The 18,000-nt window shown below is 47.6% G+C and overlaps 2 protein-coding genes across 3 annotated transcripts in view; one reads left to right on the top strand and one right to left on the bottom strand.

Moving 5' to 3' along the window:
- Positions 1-2,027: 2,027 nt before the first annotated feature.
- Positions 2,028-6,674, bottom strand: RPL6 (ribosomal protein L6). Its single transcript, XM_068163365.1, has 6 exons — positions 6,414-6,674; positions 6,233-6,331; positions 5,494-5,637; positions 3,924-3,972; positions 3,324-3,508; positions 2,028-2,229 (listed from the first exon to the last, which is right to left on the bottom strand). The coding sequence occupies exons 1-6, from the start codon at positions 6,645-6,647 to the stop codon at positions 2,077-2,079; spliced, it is 864 nt and encodes a 287-aa protein (XP_068019466.1). The 5' UTR covers positions 6,648-6,674; the 3' UTR covers positions 2,028-2,076.
- A 1,147-nt stretch (positions 6,675-7,821) lies between these two features.
- The window catches only part of PTPN11 (protein tyrosine phosphatase non-receptor type 11), a 35,902-nt gene continuing 25,723 nt past the window's right edge, over positions 7,822-18,000 (top strand). For both annotated transcript variants that reach the window (XM_068163364.1, XM_068163363.1), the window contains exons 1-6: positions 7,822-7,999; positions 13,006-13,128; positions 14,270-14,464; positions 15,667-15,859; positions 17,175-17,291; positions 17,762-17,875. In XM_068163364.1, coding sequence (XP_068019465.1) covers positions 7,986-7,999; positions 13,006-13,128; positions 14,270-14,464; positions 15,667-15,859; positions 17,175-17,291; positions 17,762-17,875 — 756 coding nt within the window. In that variant the 5' untranslated portion in view covers positions 7,822-7,985. The remainder of the gene's footprint in view (positions 8,000-13,005; positions 13,129-14,269; positions 14,465-15,666; positions 15,860-17,174; positions 17,292-17,761; positions 17,876-18,000) is intronic.

Raw genomic sequence — 18,000 nt, 5'->3', positions numbered from 1 at the left:
CCTTGTTTCCTGCCCAGCTCTGGCTAAGAAAGCGCTGGAGCCTGCCAGGTTTGTTAATATGGACATCCTCAGCTTTTGTAGGAGCAGAGCTATTGCTACCCAAGTCTTCCAGATAGCTGCTAACTGACCTCACCAAAGAAAACAGACAGGACTCTCAACTTGCTTTCTGCCAGCTTCTGAGACAGGAAAAAAAACACGTTGTGAGTCTGGAAGTCTCCCAGGATCAAAAAATATTTGCCTTGCACAGAAACAGCTTCTCCTTAACTCATTTCTGAGCCTACAGAATGAAGACTCACATTTTTGCTTTCTGATCCAAGCAGGTGGTTTTCTTCCTGAGTAGAAGTCTTACATTCCACATGGATAAACAAAAAACAGGGGAAAAGTACAAGATTTGGGAAGGGACCAATAGTCCAAGTCCTGTTGTTTCTGCGGATGATGTTAGCCTGAAAAACTCTGAACTTTCTTCAGAATGCAAGGTACAGCTCCTGAAACCACCTAAAAAGTTGCTGTTTGCTGAGGTTTAGGTGGGGATCAATGCATCAAAGCTCATCATCAGGAAAACCATCTCAAAGCTACTGAGATGTTTCAAAATGCTAATGAGGTGCCTAACAGAAGTTGTTGCCAAGACCTGGTTCCTCACAAAAAGTACCTGAAGCATTGGTCTCAGCACAGCCAAGGGGCCCAGAGAAATTGCCAGCATCAGGCTGGACATTTAGAATTATAGAATCATTCTGGTTGGAAAAGACCTTTAGGAATCCACCATTATCTAACTTACCAAGTCTGATGCTAAACCATGTCCCTCAGCATATCTCTTGCCTCTTTTAAACCCCTTCAGGAATGAGGATTCAAGCACCTTCCCCTGAAGAGCCTGTTCCTCTCTTTAAGAACCCTTTCAGTGAAGTAGTATCTCCTAATATCCCAACCTAAAGCTCCTCTGTTGGAACTTGAGGCTGTTTCCTCTTGTCCTATCACTTATTCTCCTGTCCTATCACTTACACTCCATGGCAGAAGAGACCAACTCCCACCTAGCTCTAGCCTCCTTTGAGGGAGCTGTAGAGAGCCAGAAGTTGTAGAGAGTCTCTCAGACTCCTTTTCTCCAGGCTGAACAACCTCACTTCCCTCAGCTGCTCCTCATCAGACCTGTTCTCCAGGCCCTTCACCAGCCCTATTGTCTTTCTCTGGACCCACTCCAGCACCTCAATACCCTTTGTGTAGTGAGGGCAGTTACAGTGAGGACTGTGTCCTATAAGCAGTCAATCCAGAACATGCATCCTCTTTTATCAAGAGAAACTGTTTGTTTTTTCTCCTCCCACCTCATTCCTGGTTAAGAAAGCTCAAATTCAAGTGCTAATTTGCTTCTGGTCGTACTAAACAGCAAAAAAACCAACCCCACCCATCCCCAAACTGCCCAACCAAATGAAACCTTCACCCCAAAACCCTGTCCACCCAAAATTCCAGTCATCTAGATAAGCATCAAGAGCCACCTACACAACAGCAAGAATAGAATAGAAAAAAACAGGTTGGAAGAGACCTTCAAGATCATCGTGTCCAACCTATCACCCAACACCACCTAATCAACTAAACCATGGCACCAAGCACCCCATCAAGTCTCCTCCTGTACACCTCCAATGATGGTGACTCCACCACCTCCCCAGGCAGCACATTCCAATGGGCAATCACTCTCTCTGTGTAGAATTTCTTCCTAACATCCAGCCTGAACCTCCCCTGGGACAGCTTAAGACTGTGTCCTTGTGTTCTGGTGCTGGTTGCCTGGGAGATGAGACCAGCCCGCATCTGTCTACAACCTCCCTTCAGGTAGCTGTAGACAGCAATAAGGTCTCCCCTGAGCCTCCTCTGCTCTATCTACATGCGATGCCTCAGGATTTCATACCACCAGCAGGTCCCCTATCAAAGAGTAGTTAGGGTTGGAAGGGACCTTCAGAGACTGTCTCATCCAACCCTAGCCCTGAAGTAACACACAATGTTTGTTCAACACGTTCCTTTACGGACTGCAATGAGAACACCAGGAACCCTTGCTTTTTTCCATTCAGATTTAATGTGGTGATTTCAGAAGAGTTAGAACACCAACTTGTGTGGGTAAACTCCATTTGAGAGACTGAATGTAGAGCGCAGGTAGCCACGAAGCTGAGGCACCTTCTTGATTTGTGCCAGGACCTGGGAATCCACAGTCTTCTGGTCTGCCTTGCGCTGCTCCGTTAGCTCGTATTTCTAGAAAGTACAAAGGATGGTGTTAAAACCCTGCAGTGACTTCAGACTCTTCTGTGGAGAGGAGGAAATTCAGGGCAAGCCCCAGCTCCTGGCATTTTCAAGAAAGCTTTTCTCCCTTTAGTCTAAATACAGGAAAGGTGGCAGGAGACCAGAGGTGGCAGAGAGAACAGAAGCCAGTGTTTGGCTTTTGTCACGGGTATCGCAGCCAGCAGCATGCTGTTTGCAGTAGCAAAACAGTAAAGGTCTCTTCATCAGAGAGGGGAAAAAATAAACATTGGTGGAATAATCCCAAAGTCCCAGCATGGTGGGGGGTTGGAAGAGACCTCTGGAGATCATCCAGATCAACTCCACTGCTCAAGCAGGGGCACCCACAGCAGCTTGCCCAGGAGCACAATGGCCAGGAGGGTTTGAAATCCCTCCAAAGGAGTCTCCACAACCTCTCTGGGCAGCCTGCTCCAGGGCTCCAGCAACTTCACAGCAAAGAAGTTTCTCCTCCTGCTCAGACTGAAGCTCCTGGGTTCCAGTTTGTGCCCACTGCCCCTTGTCCTGTCACTGCACACCACTGAGGAGAGTCTGGCCCCATCCTCTTGCACCCCACAGGTCCTTTAGCTCTTGCTGAGCAATGAAAACATCCCCACTCAGGCAGCTCTTCAGGCTAAACAGTCCCAGGTTTCTCAGCCTCTCCTCCTCACAGAGATTATTCAGTCCTCTCAGCATCCTTGTAGCCTCTGCTGGACACTATACAACAGTTCCCTGTCTCTCCTGAACTGGGAAGCCTAGAACTGGAGCAAATACTCAAGATGTGGCCTCAGTAAGGCAGAGTGGAGAGCAAAGAAAACCTTCCTTGACCTGTTGGTCACACTTTTCTTCATGCACCCCAGGAGACCATTTGCCTTCTTGCCAGGTTCTGCTTGGGTAGCAGCAAAGAATCCCCCAATTTAAATGGTGTTCATCACAATGCTGCTAAATTAGTTCAGTTAAATGGCATCCCCTCACTTCAGATTCAATTGTCCAAAGCACTCCTCTCCAGTCTGGCTTTTTGTTTTTTAAGCACCATGGACACTCAGCACAGGCTGAGCAATCCTGCTCCTTACCTCTTTCTCCGTGTCGAAGATCTCGCCTTCCTGGTGCTTGGGCTTACGCAGCCTCTTCTTCTTGAAGTAGGCATCAGTGAGATGCTTGGGAATTTTCACTCCTGAGATATCAACCTTTGTGGAAGTGGCAATAACAAATTTCTGATGGGCCCTACGCAGAGGAACACGATTGATAACCAAGGGTCCTAAAGGCAGAAGAGGAAATGAGGTCAGCTGTCTTGGCAACAACCACTGGCTCCGGAGTTGAGGTTTTGTAGTGTGTCAGATGACTTGTTCCTTCAGAGATGCTGACAGCCAGATCTAAACAATCCATAAAGCCCTTCCCACAGCCTCTAGAAAAGCGAAAAAGTGCTTCTGGATCTCCTCCAGATTCAGACTCAGATACTGAAGCTTAATTATCTCCCTTTCACCTCCAGGAGCCACACCATGTGGTTCCACATAGTTACAGGAACACACATTGCACCAAACCATCCATGCGCATACCTGCAGCACTACTGACCCCCAAGACAAACTCCAACTTAAAACACACCCCCAAAACCCCCATATCCACAACCCCCCCCCCCAAACCAATAGCACCATGCTTCTGTAGAAGTATTTTACCTGTAACAAGCAAAAGGCCAGTTGCAAGCTGCTTCAAGAAGACAACACGCTGAAAAGGGAAGACATGCGACGTTAGTCCTCACAGAATGGTTTGGGTTGGAATGGACCTTTAACATCATCTAGTTTCAACCCCCCTCCTCCATGGGCATAACACACATAACACCAGACCAGGTTCCTCAAGGGCTCATCCAACCTCACCTTGAACACTTTTAGGGAAGGAGCACCCACAACCTCCCTGGGCAACCTGTTCCACTGTCTCACCATCCTCAGTGTCAAGGATTTCTTCCTGATCTCCAGTCTAAATCATCTCTCTTCCAGCTCAAAGCCATTGCCCCTTGTCCTATCACTACAAGCCCTAGTAAAATGTGCCAGCACTCTGCAATGCTGTACTGAACCAGGACTGTGCCTACCCTTAACCTGTGTTGCTGGTGTAAGCATCAACCAAGCACCCAGGAATGGGCACCACTGTATGACTCGAGAAGGAGCCGCCACACAAGTCAAGCTGCTAAGACTTAACCCAGTACAGCTTTGACCATTACCTCATCTCCACCAAATCTCTGTGGGCTTCACCATTCGAGGCTGAGCAAAGCCTCTGCCTGTTTTACAGGGTGGTGGGAAAGCTCTCATGTCACCAAAACTCTTTGTAGGTGACAATGGCAGGAACTGATTAAAACCCAGAAGGGCACCACAACCTATCACACAAGCAGAGCCAAACCTCAGCTGCATTTTATTATTTCTGGTCAAGTTTTCCTTCCCTGAACAGTGCTCTTCAGAAACATGACATTGAATAATTCCAGAAAACAACAGATGGCAGTCAAGATCTATCAGTAAACACCATTAAGATGAACACACCTAAATATAACAATAATAATTTTGTATTAAGAATGAAAATGTCTTCCTTCCTGTGCAACAGCTACTCTAAGGTGAAATTCTGTCCTCACTGCAACACCAACAGGCAACAGCTCTGACATTTTGCAGTGCATGGGCTCTATTTTGTCCAAGCAACTGGCCTGGCTTGTTCAACCTCCAAGCTTTGTGTAGAAAATTAGAAACTCCTTCCACTAAAAGAAGGACAAGAGGAAAGCCCCTACATAGGATCCACAGGAAAGGAGATCTGTGGATTCACATCTCCTGGGTGGGCAGCGCCCTGCGAAATCATAGTTTCATTCAGGGTTGGAAGGGACCACAAGGATCATCTAGTTCCAACCCCCCTGCCATGGGCAGGGACACCCTACACTAGATCAGGCTGGCCAGAGCCTCATCCAGCCTGCTCTTAAACACCCCCAGGGATGGGGCCTCGACCACCTCCCTGGACAACCCATTCCAGGGTCTCAGCACTCTCATGGTGAAGAACTTCCTCCTCACATCTAGCCTGAATCCCCCCACCTCCAGCTTCATTCCATTCCCCCTAGTCCTATCACTCCCTGAGATCCTGAGAAGTCCTTCCCCAGCCTTCCTGTATGCCCCCTTCACATACTGAAATCAGCACATAAATTTGTGGTATCTGCTTGTCATGATGGTTTCAGCACAGAAACGCTGTAAAGCCACCTGAAAAGTCCCCAACTATTACCTTGCCTCTGTGACGACCAGTCAGAAGGATAAGAACAGTTCCTGGGGTAATAGAGGCCCGCAGCCTCCTCTTGTGCTGGCAAAAGGGCTTTTTGCCGTGACTCAAAAGCTTGCGAGGAACGTCTTCAGTGGGGTAGTACCTGGGCTAGAAAGAGAAACAAACGTTGTACCAGTGTTGAACCACCCTGAGTTCCACAGCAACACAGATCGCAAAGGACAACCCACTGCCACCCACTAACCATCCCCTAAACTACCATCACCTCCCCTGACGACAAGCACTAGTTCCATATCTCAAGGAGACAACTGCCAGCAGCCCAGTGAAGCACAGGGTGGACTGCAGCTGCTACATCATCCCAGGTAAGAGATGCATCAATCAGCCCAAAACCAAACGTAACGGCCTTAAGCCTTCTCTTGCCCCAAATCAAACATAACGGCCTTAAGCCTTCTCTTGCCCCAAATCAAACATAACGGCCTTAAGCCTTCTCTTGCCCAAAACCAAACACAACGGCCTTAAGCCTTCTCTTGCCCAAAACCAAACATAACGGACTTAAGCCTTCTCTTGCCCCAAATCAAACATAATGGACTTAAACCTTCTCTTGCCCCAAATCAAACATAATGGACTTAAACCTTCTCTTGCCCCAAATCAAACATAATGGCCTTAAGCCTTCTCTTGCCCCAAATCAAACATAATGGCCTTAAGCCTTCTCTTGCCCAAAATCAAACCTTAAGCCTTCTCTTACCATCTTGCGGATTTTAACCACTCGACTGCCTCCGTTCTTGTCTCCCCCCACTGGCTTGGTGATGGTGGCCCGTGGCTTCTCCTTCTTCTTCTTTTCTATCTGCAGGCAATAAAAAGTGACGTTTCAAACTAAAGCCACCACGAAGGAGGCAAGCATTTGAACAGAGTATTTCTCACCCTACCTTTGTTTCCGGAGCAGTGTACTTGCGCTTGTAGAGGGCTTTCCTGACGTACATGGCTGACCGGGAGTATCTCCCGATGCCACGGGCCAGGGCAGGGTTACGGCTGCAATGATACTTCTTCCCCTTCTTCTTCTCACCTGCTCCCTTCTGGCCTGCTTTCTGCTCACCTGGCTTCTTCTCGGCCGGCTTCTTCTTAGCCGGTGCCTTCTCCATTGTCTTTTTCTCACCTGCCATCTGCAGAGCCAAGCAAAACAGGAATTATAACTTAACTGCAAGATACAGAGGAGCCTCCAAGTTGCAGAAACAACTAGAATTTGACTTCTTGCTCCCTTTCAATACTCTTCAGTCACCTCTTTGACTGTTGCGAACACAGACACTACAGAGCCAGAAAGCATTCAGTTTGCTGCACACCCACCATGCAAAAGGCTCCTCCACGGTACTTCCACAACTATAAGCTCCTCATCAAGAAGCCCAACCACAGGCCGAAGATGCAATCGACCCCACCGGCCCAGCGGGAAAGCAAAGCCGCCCTGTGCTCCAGCCCCGCTGGAGTTGCGGGGCCCTGCCACATCGCAGGGCTACGCCGGCCATGCCCGGGTTACCATCGCTCAGCCCTGCAGGGGCCCCCAGTCCGGTTCAAGCCATGTCCTGCTCCCACCTCCCTGCTGGCCGCCAGCGCGCCCTTATAAACTCCGACTTGCCCTGGGAGGCTCCAACTCCATCAGTCACGGCCCAGCGCGGCCTCCATCACCAGCCGCGGCCAGGCCTGCTCACAAATAGCTACACTTCTTTCATCCCCTATCTCCAGATCGGTCTCCAGCCCTTACTACCGCCTCCCTAAAGGTTCCGAGCCAGGCCCATGAGTCCAGTGCAGCCACCCCAGGGCAGATGGCAGCGGATGACGCTCGCCGTATCTGAGCCCTACACATCGCCGATCCGCCATTCTTACCTTCCGGTGAAGGAAAGGGACCTACATCCGGGTACCGGTGGCCTAAAGAGAGCGCTGCGTCTGACGTCACCACGCCGCCCGCAGAACACACTGGGATTTGTAGTCTGGGAGGCCCCCATGTCCCCCTCTCAGTTCCAGGTCACCCGGGGAGAGGGGTAAAGCACCGGCCACCTGCGGCCCGTCTCCGTGGGGACTATGCACTGACTGCCGGCCCCGGCAGCGGGCTTCATGGTCCTGCCCCTTTCTCCAGCCCGGGGCATGGCCGAGGTAAGACTTCGCGCTCGGCTTTGGGAGATGAGACTCCGCTATTTCTATGGCTGGTATCACTCAGGGACCGCTCCTAGGGTGGGTCCCTGCATTCCTCCCTCCACAAACCGCCTCCCCCGTGCTCCCGGTTGCGGCGGGGGTGGGGCGGCGTCGCAGCCGGATGACGCCCGGGTGGGTGACGCAGGGCGGGCCGCGCCGCGCTCCGTGCGCCTCCGGGGCCTGAAGCTGCTGTTGTTCACGCTCCCTTCAGGGCGCCCGTAGGCCGCGGCCCGCGCCGGGGGGACCCCTCCATGTGAGAGGCGGCCGTCGAGGGGGGCGGCCGGGCGCACCGCCACCCACCAGCGCCACGGGGGAAAATGACATCGCGGAGGTGAGGCGGGAGCGAGCAGCGCCGAGCCCGGCGGGGGACTGTGGGGGGAGGGGAAGGGGGCCGGGCAGGGGGCTGCCTGTCTCCAAGGCGTGCAGGGCCCGGGCCCCTTAGCACCCGCTCTTGGGGGGCCGCCGGACTCGGCCTTCTCTCCGCGGCCGCGCTGGACGGGTAGGGCCTCCCGCGCCCCATGGCTGCGGCGCAAGGGCAGCCCCCACCTCGCCGCCCGCAGCCGCGTCCCTGCCCCACTCCCCGCCCGTTCCTGGGGCGGGATGTGCTCCCTCCTGGTGCTGTGGGGCTGCGGCTGCCGCCTCGCCTTGGCTTGGGGCCTGGCTCACTCTGTTGGTCTCGCCTCCCCTTCCTCGGCGAGCAGACCCTCGCCCAACCGGTGCGGCACGGCAGGGAGGGACTGACTCCCTCCCCGGGGTGGGTGGGTTTGGATGGTTTTAGGCTCCACCGACCCCGTTCAGAGGCCAGAGCTGCCCCAATAACATTGGCTTTGGGGAGCGTCCAGACGAGTCTCTCCGCGGCCGCGTGTGCCTTTGATCTCGCGTTGAGGGGTGAATTTTATCCCTGTGCCAGCCCACTCAGCCCAGAATCCGAGGCCGGGGAGGGCCGTGTTGCTGTCGGTGGTCCAGCACTGGTGACCTTACTGAAACCAAACCATGAGCCAACTCCGAAATGAGCCGTTGTAAGCTGACCTGAGCCGGGCTCTCCTTTTATTAGCAGCATCGCTCTAATTACAAAACCTTATGGTGTTGCAAAATCAGGATGATCAACAGTCGAATATGTTCTTTGTTGTAGTTGCTCATTGTCCTTTCAACGTTACTTTGATGTTTGTCTTATCGGTCCTCTTTTGGGCTGAGAGGGTAAGATAAATGATGGATTTAAGAGGAATTATTGCCATAGAAAAAGAAAAAAAAGATGCTTTTATTCTTACCTATCATACCTATTCTAAACTCTGATACATCTCTAAGTAATATCTCTTTAAAGCATAACTTCTCCATTTCATGTTCTGTGTGAGATGGTGACACTAATTGGGTCAGTTTTGAGTCCATTGGCCATTTACAGCTGGATTTGGCTTTGGGGCTCTTCTGAAAGGTGTGGAGGTGTATGCTGGGGTTTCTGAATATCCCTGCTCACACACTGTATAGAAGTTACCTTCTGGAAACACTTGTGAACTTCCTCCTTGTCAGGAGTAAATCCTTTTGATTCTGCTCAGAACTTTAAATGGTAGCTTGTGGGGGGGACTGGGGAAAAGATGAGAAATACAAACTGATGAGCCTATAAATAGAAATAATTAAACTACCAGCCACTGCCTTCCTGAGTGCTACCGTTGTGACAGCTGAGACTCAGAACTGATTTAATCTCTCCTGCTCTTGAAAAGGTGATTAGAAAAGCTCAATCACAGCATGGAAAAATGTATTGATTGCTTCTTTTCTCTCTTCCGTTTGGTAAAAGAGAAATATGCTGGCAGTGGATGACTTAAAAAACACAGGCTGGGCTGATCTGGTGTGCATAATGCTGTCAAAAAAAAGAGAGGATTTTAGCAAGGCCATATTTCTTCACCTGTGTTTTTTCCTCAAAAGGTTTCTTGCTTAGCTGCTATCTCCTTAATTTTATAAATGAGTTTCCCCCTCCATTTCACTGGTTACTTTTTGGCCAACGTTATCATCTTGCTGTAAACTAAGAAGGGACTTGGAATAATCTGCTGCTGAACCCCCAAATCAGAAGTGCTGTGAGGAGTATTCCCTGCATAGTGAGGACAGCCAGCTTAATTAGAGTGTGGGTTTATGTGTGTGTGTGTAGCTTTCCTGATTGTATTTATTGGCTGTGACGCCCTTTGCTTGGGACAGGCTCTGCACCTGCTCCCAGAAGAGGTTGGAGAAGGAAAGGAGGAAAAGGTCTAAACCACATTCCATCCCTATAAAAGGAAGTGCAGGAGAAAGTCCTCTCCAAGGGTTGTGTTACCGGTGCCTGTGTCTGCATCCCCTTGGCTGGTTTTGGAAGGGGTGAGCCCACCACGGTTCAGAAGCACGCATGTGGTGGCAGCACTTCAAATGAAGCCACCTCCATCACCGGGCCGGAACCGCTGAGCAGAGATCATTAACACCCCCATTTTTCTATTTGGGGTGCCTGACAAATGCATCTTCCTACTCAAAGCCAAAAATACGAAGATGAGGGAGCAGGAGAACCGCTTAGCAGTAGAATGAAAGTTACATAAAGTGCATCAAACTCTCCTAGGTCTTCCAGATGTAGCTTTGCTTTTGCTGCGGTTACTTTTTGCCGTCCTCAGCAGGAGAGCGTGGATGTGTGGGGGGAGGTTTTTGGTTTAGACAACCTCTCTTCTTTTTAACCTCTAAGCATAAGTTATTTGCAGTCCTTTCTGTTTGGTTTATCAGTTTTCTCTTGTTTCCTACTATTTTTTTAACCTCTAAGCACAGGCTATTTGAAATCCCTTCTGTTCATTAAATTGCCATTTTTTTTGCCCTGTTGTTTTACTCTGTTTAACAACCCACGTACAGTTAGTTGAGATGTAGCAGGGTTTGGGTTAAGATCCAGAAAATACTATCTTAATTACAGTTTATAGACTATCACTACATAGTCAACCTGTAGGACTGACTCAGTTAATTTCTCCTTTATGTGTTTAATACATTTTTGAATGTAAACTCAAAGCTTGCCAAAGTGTCCCTTGAATCCCCTGTGTGTTTTAAAAGCTTGTCAACTGTTCAGACTGTCTTTTTTGTGTGTGCTTGTGGTGGGTTTTTATCTTTGTTTGTTTTCTGTTTTCTCCTAAATTAACCAAACTGTTAGGGCTGGGAGTTTGGTAGATAGGTTGTCAGCTTCTGCAGACCACCCTGTCATGTTCTGAAACGTCTCAGTTCATCCCAGGTACTGATGCTTGTGCACTTCCTTCTATCTGCGTCCAACCAGAATTTTCTTGACCTTTTGAGTAGTCATTAGATAAATGTAGCATTATTTATTAATTCATTCCCATTTGCTGTAATAACTTGGAAGTATTTTTACCATATATTTTTCATGACCTGTGCTGCAGAGGTTTGATTTTTTTTGTTGTTGTTGTTGACTTAAAGCTGTGGTAGCATGCACTAGATATTCTTGGTGCAAGCAGAGTGTCCTGAAGTAGAACAGCAACAAAATGAGATTACCCAGAAGAATCCTGTGTTACTGAAATGGAATTGGTTCATGAGTAATCCCAATTCCCATTGGAATGACTTGCTAATGTTTGGGTACTCTAGAATTTTGAAAGCTCTCTAGAATGTTTCTGTGGACTGGGTAAGGCCTTGATAGGAGCATCTCTGTGAGGAGCAAAGGCTTAGAGATCTGGGGCTGTTAAGCCTGGAGAAGAGCAGCCTGAGAGGAGATGATCTTAGTGCTCAGCCAGAGCTCTAGGACCTGTGGGGGGCAAGAGGATGGGGCCAGGCTCTTTTCAGTAGTGTCCAATAGCAGGACAAGGGGCAAAGGTCACAAACAAAACCAGGAAGTGCCACCTCAACATGAGGAGGAACTTAGGTGTGAGGGTGCTGGGGCCCTGGAAGAGGCTGCCCAGAGAGGTTGCGGAGTCGTCTTCTGTGGAGAGATTCCAAACCCTCCTGGCCTAGACGAGCTGCTGTGGGTGCCCCTGCTTGAGCAGGGGAGCTGGATTGGATGATCATCCTTCCACACCATTCTGTGAACTTTACAGTGCAGAAGAAACTGCTGAAACAATTGAAGTAATAACCCTAAATTTAGCTATGCACTTGCATATTTTGCTGTTCTGGCAATTTAGCACGAAACGCTGACTGTGTCAGGAACGATCTGAAATGTGATTCAGTTTTGGTTTAGATACAGCACTCGTGTCTGTAATGAGATTGATTGCAGGGTCTTTTGCCTTAACATTTTGCTTTGCTTTGGAGAAGCTAAGAACCTGGTGTACAAAGAGGAGCAGCCCGTGTTCTTTCCACAGATGTGGATGTGCAGTTTCCTTTGTACCCTGCAGAGTGTCCGATGTGTGGCAGCCCTGGAAAACAAAGATGAGCTTTTGATTGCCAAATGCAAGCGTGACAAAGCCACTAAACCAGTTCTTAGTTGCTGGGTTCACATCTCTGTCCCTGGGCTGCTGGGGGTTTACAAAGTTTGCTGTCTAAAATCATGCCTCATCAAAAACTTCTTTCATCCACAACACACAGATGTAGTTTAGTACTGCAGCGGTGCAACCAAAGTCCTCCATTGTCGGTAAAGAGAAAACGCAGATGTGGAGCTGGGTGGCTAAGAATAAGCCTCTCAGTGCCATAGGTGGGGACACTGAGCCTTTTAGCTATAGCCCATATACAGCTCTCTTTTGGCAGGGCACCCTTTGGAAGGGTGTTTGTGGGTGGTGGATATCAATATGAGATTCCATTGTGGTTGTATTTAAGTGGGATCTTCTCAGACCGGGGAAATAGCCGCGGTAGCTGGGAGCCAGAGCAGTGCTGTTGAATCTGGCAGCACCAAGCACCGCATCGCTTGAGGAAGGTGGAAGAAGTGAAGTTCTTTCTTGACCTGGGTCACCTGGTGGTCAGCCTGTGCCCTAAAGCATGAGGTTTTGTTAATTATTTTTAATCTTTAAAGCAGTGTCAAGTGTTGCTTGGGATGTTTTGGTTTATTTTTAAGTGTCTTTTCTAAGTGTCTGTGAGTTGTTGGTTTTTTTGTGTGTGTGTTGTGCCTTCCTGGAGGAAGGAAAATGTGTGACTTGTGGTCTGTGCTTACCTTTGCTATAATTCTAATCCCAGCAGTTGAGTGTGTGCTGAAAAGACATCTCTTGCCAATCCATAGGACTGCAATACAATAGGAAATGAATAATTTATACTTTTTACTGTGGTGGCCTTATTAATTGAGGATCAGAATTCAGTGCTTCCTGGTGTGGAAGCTCTTGGGTTGTTCTGTTTAGCCTTACCATGTCAGTTAATTTTGAGAACCCCAAGATCTTCTGTTTATTTATTAACACTCTTTTTCTTTTTAACCTCTTGTAGATGGTTTCATCCAAATATTACTGGGGTGGAGGCAGAAAACCTGCTGCTAACAAGAGGAGTAGATGGCAGCTTTTTGGCACGGCCCAGCAAAAGCAACCCAGGAGACTTCACCCTCTCTGTTAGGTAAGTTTAAATGGCTTCTGTCTTTGCCCCCAGCCTGGTGAGAGTCTTAGATGCTGTGCTGTGAGGGGAGATTGTAAATGAACTACTTCCAAGAGCTGAAAGAATGCACAGATCACTTTTTAGTCTGTCGTTCACTTTTTTGTCTTCTTGCTCTGCTGTTTTCCCTGAAGAGGTTCTCAAATACTTTTATCCAACTTGGGGAAACCATAGTTTGGAGCAGAGTGAAGTCTGATTCTGTAGAGACACAGAAAAGTTGAGGGGAAGCAGAAGTAAGTTCATAATAGCATTACTTTTAGCCCTTTAAAAAACCTTATCTGATAATCATCTGAAAGCAGCAGAGATGATAGGATTTACTGATAAGACACGTGCAAGGAAATGCTCTCCAGACTCTCTTCTTACAGGAAAAGTCAGCAAGTTTTTAAGGGCAACTGGAGTGCTATTTCAGCTTCCAAAATAGGCCTTTTGTAACACTTGTCCCCTGGCACTCTGCAGTGGTAGGGATGGGGAAAGGATGATGAGAGGAAATAGATAAAGGAGAAAGGAAAAGTGGGATTGGTGATAAGAGCAGTGGTGCCTGGGTTGAGCATGAGGGGAGACTCTTTGAGAGCTGTTCCTCATTAATACCAGAGACTGGGAGCAAATGACTTGCATCAGGTAAAGGCAGCTGTTTACTGCAGGAGAGATCTTAGGAGTCAAGTGTGAAATTCTAGGGGGAGGGGCAAACAGGCTCTGCTGGGTGACTTGAGAATGCTGAATTCTTTTCACCCCTCCACCCTTGGTGCTTGTGTGCAATTCTTGGAGGTCTGGGGGCTCGCTGTTGGAGATTGTGAGGCCACAGAGCTTGTAATGGCTTCAGGGATCCCTTCAGTACAGAACTAATGTTTGGGTTTTTTTCCCCCCTATTCTTTTGACTGTTGAACAACCACTTCCCCTTGCAAGCCTCTGGGATGTGGCTGTAGCACACCTCAGAGGTGCACTGGCTTAGCTCTTCTGCAGTATTTCAGTTGGAAGGTGATGCAAATGATGTATGGATTTCTCCAGCTCGGATAACAGAGCACTAAATAGAGCAGTGATTGATTAGAAATCAGCTGACTTATGTGGGTTTTGGTTTCCCCCCTCCCCCCTTTGTTTCAAATATTAGACGAACTGGAGCTGTCACCCACATCAAGATCCAGAACACAGGAGACTACTATGACCTCTATGGAGGGGAGAAGTTTGCTACGTTGGCTGAGTTAGTCCAGTATTACATGGAACATCATGGGCAGCTCAAGGAAAAGAATGGAGATGTTATAGAGCTGAAGTACCCCCTGAACTGTGCTGATCCTACATCTGAAAGGTCAGAGAAATGGTGGTGCAAACCTCAGGGTCCATGACTTCTTAATTAAATGCATGTTTGTCCCTGTTAACACAACAGGCAGCTCCCAGTTGATGAAAGGGGTGGCCACTGTTTTGTACTGGAAGTGGTCCCACTGATTTCAGTGAGGTTACTTGCAGAGTAGACTAAACATGACTGAAGCTAAAGCCATCCAAGCCTCACAACCTGTTTATTACAGCAGGAAGAATGCTGTCAAACAATACTAAAAAGAAGGCAGAATTCCCTGTATTTTTAGTGGGAGAATTTATTATAGGAGTTCTCCCAAAGCTTCCTGAAGCTGTTGCCACTACAAGGAACTCCCAAGTATATTTCTGGGCATAGCTTTTTGCCTGGCTTTTCCAGGAGTGGGAAGGAAATTAATGGCCTGCAAATCCTCACATTGCTCAAACTCCTGTTTTGGGAAGAGTGGCTAATAAGGAGACACTCAGACTTTAGACTTGACATATTTGAAGTGTTTTCAAGTCAGAAACAAACCTCTGTGGCCAGAAGGTGTCAGTTTATTTCTGTGCTCTCAAAGGTCTCTTCCAACCTGGCTAATTCTAATTCTAAAAGGAACAAGGGAAAATATTAAAGCAAGTTCTCTCACTCTTCAGGATGGCTTGTATCTAACACTAGTAGGGAGGATTATTGCCTTGTAGGCCCCATATCTCTTGAAGAAGTGAGGCTGATGTGCTTATCCTGCCCAGTTCCCCTTATGGGGTGGCAAGGTAAGGTCTGAAAGCTGCCGAGATCCTACGGCTTTTATCAGGGGAGTCCATCCTCCTGAAGGAAATAAAAAGAAGAAATGAGAAGACTGAGGAAAATACAGCAGCATAAGCTGGTGTTTACTGGACACCAGGGAATCCATTTGTGATTGTTGTAAAGGATCCAAATCAAAGCTTCATTTGAAGCCTGCGTGAAATGCAAATGTCCCTGCCGGTGGCGGTGCTTGCTTTGAAGTGGTTCTGTCATCAGCCGTGTGGCTGCACACGTACACTTCCAAGGCTCATTCCATTATTTATTTGTGTGAAGCTGAGGCTTTCTGCAGCCCTGGCCACCCTGCTGCTCAGCCTGTAATTGAGGAGAAACGTTTTTACTTTCATGATAAATATTTATGACAAGCAGATTCAGCCATGGCTGGAATGACGAGCAGGGTACCTGTCTATATCTTACTTTATTTAAAGGTGGTTTCATGGGCATCTCTCTGGAAGAGAAGCTGAAAAGCTATTAACAGAAAAAGGAAAACATGGAAGCTTTCTTGTGCGTGAGAGTCAAAGCCACCCTGGGGACTTTGTTCTTTCTGTCCGGACAGGAGATGATAAAGGAGAGAGTAATGATGGGAAATCTAAAGTGACACATGTCATGATTCACTGCCAGGTATGATGAAGCACAAGCTTCTTTAACAGAGCTACTTCCATGGGGTTTATTCTTCCAGGAAAGGCCATCTTGCACTTCCCTACAGAGCTGTCTACATTGCCCTTTCCCCACGGTCCTGTGTGTGCTGTAGATCATCTTTTTGACCTCACTGACTAATTTGGTAGCAACAAAAATCTATTAGTGTCTTATTTATTATATATATCTATTTTTTTTCCCCCCCCCCGACTGCTTGCCTGACTGAATCACATCATATTATACTGTGCTGTCAAGTACCTTCTAATAGATTTGCTTCTGATTGCATCAGAAGTCTGTCTCAAATCCTCTGCTGATGGAGCCTTTCTTGTTCATGAATCTTCTTAAGTGAGTTGCAGTCTCCTGGATAAATTACATAAAAATAGGGGTAATTGGACAAATAAAGATCTCCCTGGCTAGATCTATTTCTCTTGTCAGTTTATGATGTTGCAGTTGATGGATGATCCACATTCTGTGGAAGTTTCTAGTGTTGAATCCGAGGAACACTTCACATCTGAAGCTGGAATTTAATATAGGGTAGTTCCACTTCTGCTCAAGTATTATTAAATTAGGTCTGTTGAGATCTTTGATAGAAAAGATCTTTTGGATATATTTATATGTGCCCCTGGGTTCCTATGTAAAAGCAATAAATCACAGCTTTTGTCACTTTCTTCTGGTGTCCTAAAAGCCACTGCAACAACTTCATGGTTTAAAAACAAATAACAGGTTTGGGGGTAGAAATGACCTACCCAGGCTGTCAGACTAAGCTACCAGCATGTTCTAAGACCACCTGTTTGATTTGCACTTAACTACTCATAGCATTGGTGACATTAAGGACAGTAACTCAGCACTGCTTCCTTAAGATGGGAGGGTGCCAGTCAGTAGCAGCCTTTCAGGACCCAACAATACTCCTGTAGGAAATTAGTTTGGAAATCAGTTCATCTCCTGGGTTTCTAATCCAGAAGATCAAGTCACTTGCTTGAGCTGGCTTGAAGCTCAGCTCAGAAGGAATCAGCTCTCTTGAAAAGGCAGATGAAATGATTTGGGGCTAGCTGGCAAAAAGTGCAGCGTCCGTGGTGTGCAAGTGTGTTCCTTTTTATTAAGGCTCTACCATCCCTCAGCAGAAGGATTTTACTGAGGTTGGACCAGATGATCCTTGAGGTCCCTTCCAGCCTGGCATTCTAGATGCCTCTTTATTAGGTTTTAAAGAGAAGCTCTCCTTTGTTCCATATCCTAAAGATGATGTTAGTGTGGACCTCACCCTGTGAAGTGCCTTTATTTTGATCAACCTCTGTCTTTCAAGGACCTAAAATACGATGTCGGTGGAGGGGAGAAATTTGACTCTCTGACAGATCTAGTGGAGCATTACAAGAAGAACCCCATGGTAGAAACGTTGGGCACAGTGTTGCAGCTTAAGCAGGTGAGTGAATGAAGAAGACACCACCAAGCTTTGTTGCAGTGCAGCCTTTTTCCATCTGTTCCCTGAAACACTTGTTTTTGTTTTCTTTCCTAATGCAAAAAATGAAGAGTTAAATTTTGTGGAAACAGATGACCAAAGTTGGTCATTTAAACAGGAGCAACTTTTTGTATGCCTGGGAAGGGTAGACTCTTGTCTCTGATGCAGAACTGCTCTTGGTTTCATTGTGATCCATAGGAATTGCAGGACCAGTGCAGAAATGAGACAGCTTCCTGTGTTGAAGAACAGCTGTGAGACTTCTCTACTCTCACTGGCCTTCAGTGCATGAATGACAACATTTTGAAGTCCAAATAGCTGCCTGGGTCCTAAAATTGCCTGTGTAAAACATACTTAGTGCAGGGGATTTGTGTTTTCTCTCTCTTGTCACAGCTCTCATCTGTTTTACCTGTGTTTCATGTTTGTGTCTCTCTCAGCCTCTGAACACCACCCGGATTAATGCTGCAGAGATTGAAAGCAGGGTGCGAGAGCTAAGCAAGCTGGCAGAGACTACAGATAAAGTCAAGCAGGGCTTCTGGGAAGAATTTGAGGTACTTCATCACATTTCAAGTATTGTGGTATTAAATATGCTCTCCTGAAAAGTTAGGTTTGTTGCTGCCTTCCTGATAGTTTCTCTTCTTCCCCTCCATCACTTCAAATCCCTCTTCTTCCTCCC

This window comes from Melanerpes formicivorus, unplaced genomic scaffold (genome assembly GCF_026170545.1).
Source record: "Melanerpes formicivorus ecotype bairdi unplaced genomic scaffold, bMelFor1.0.p_v2 SCAF_72, whole genome shotgun sequence".
NCBI lineage: Eukaryota > Metazoa > Chordata > Aves > Piciformes > Picidae > Melanerpes > Melanerpes formicivorus.
This window is presented reverse-complemented; position numbering and strand designations above follow the sequence as displayed.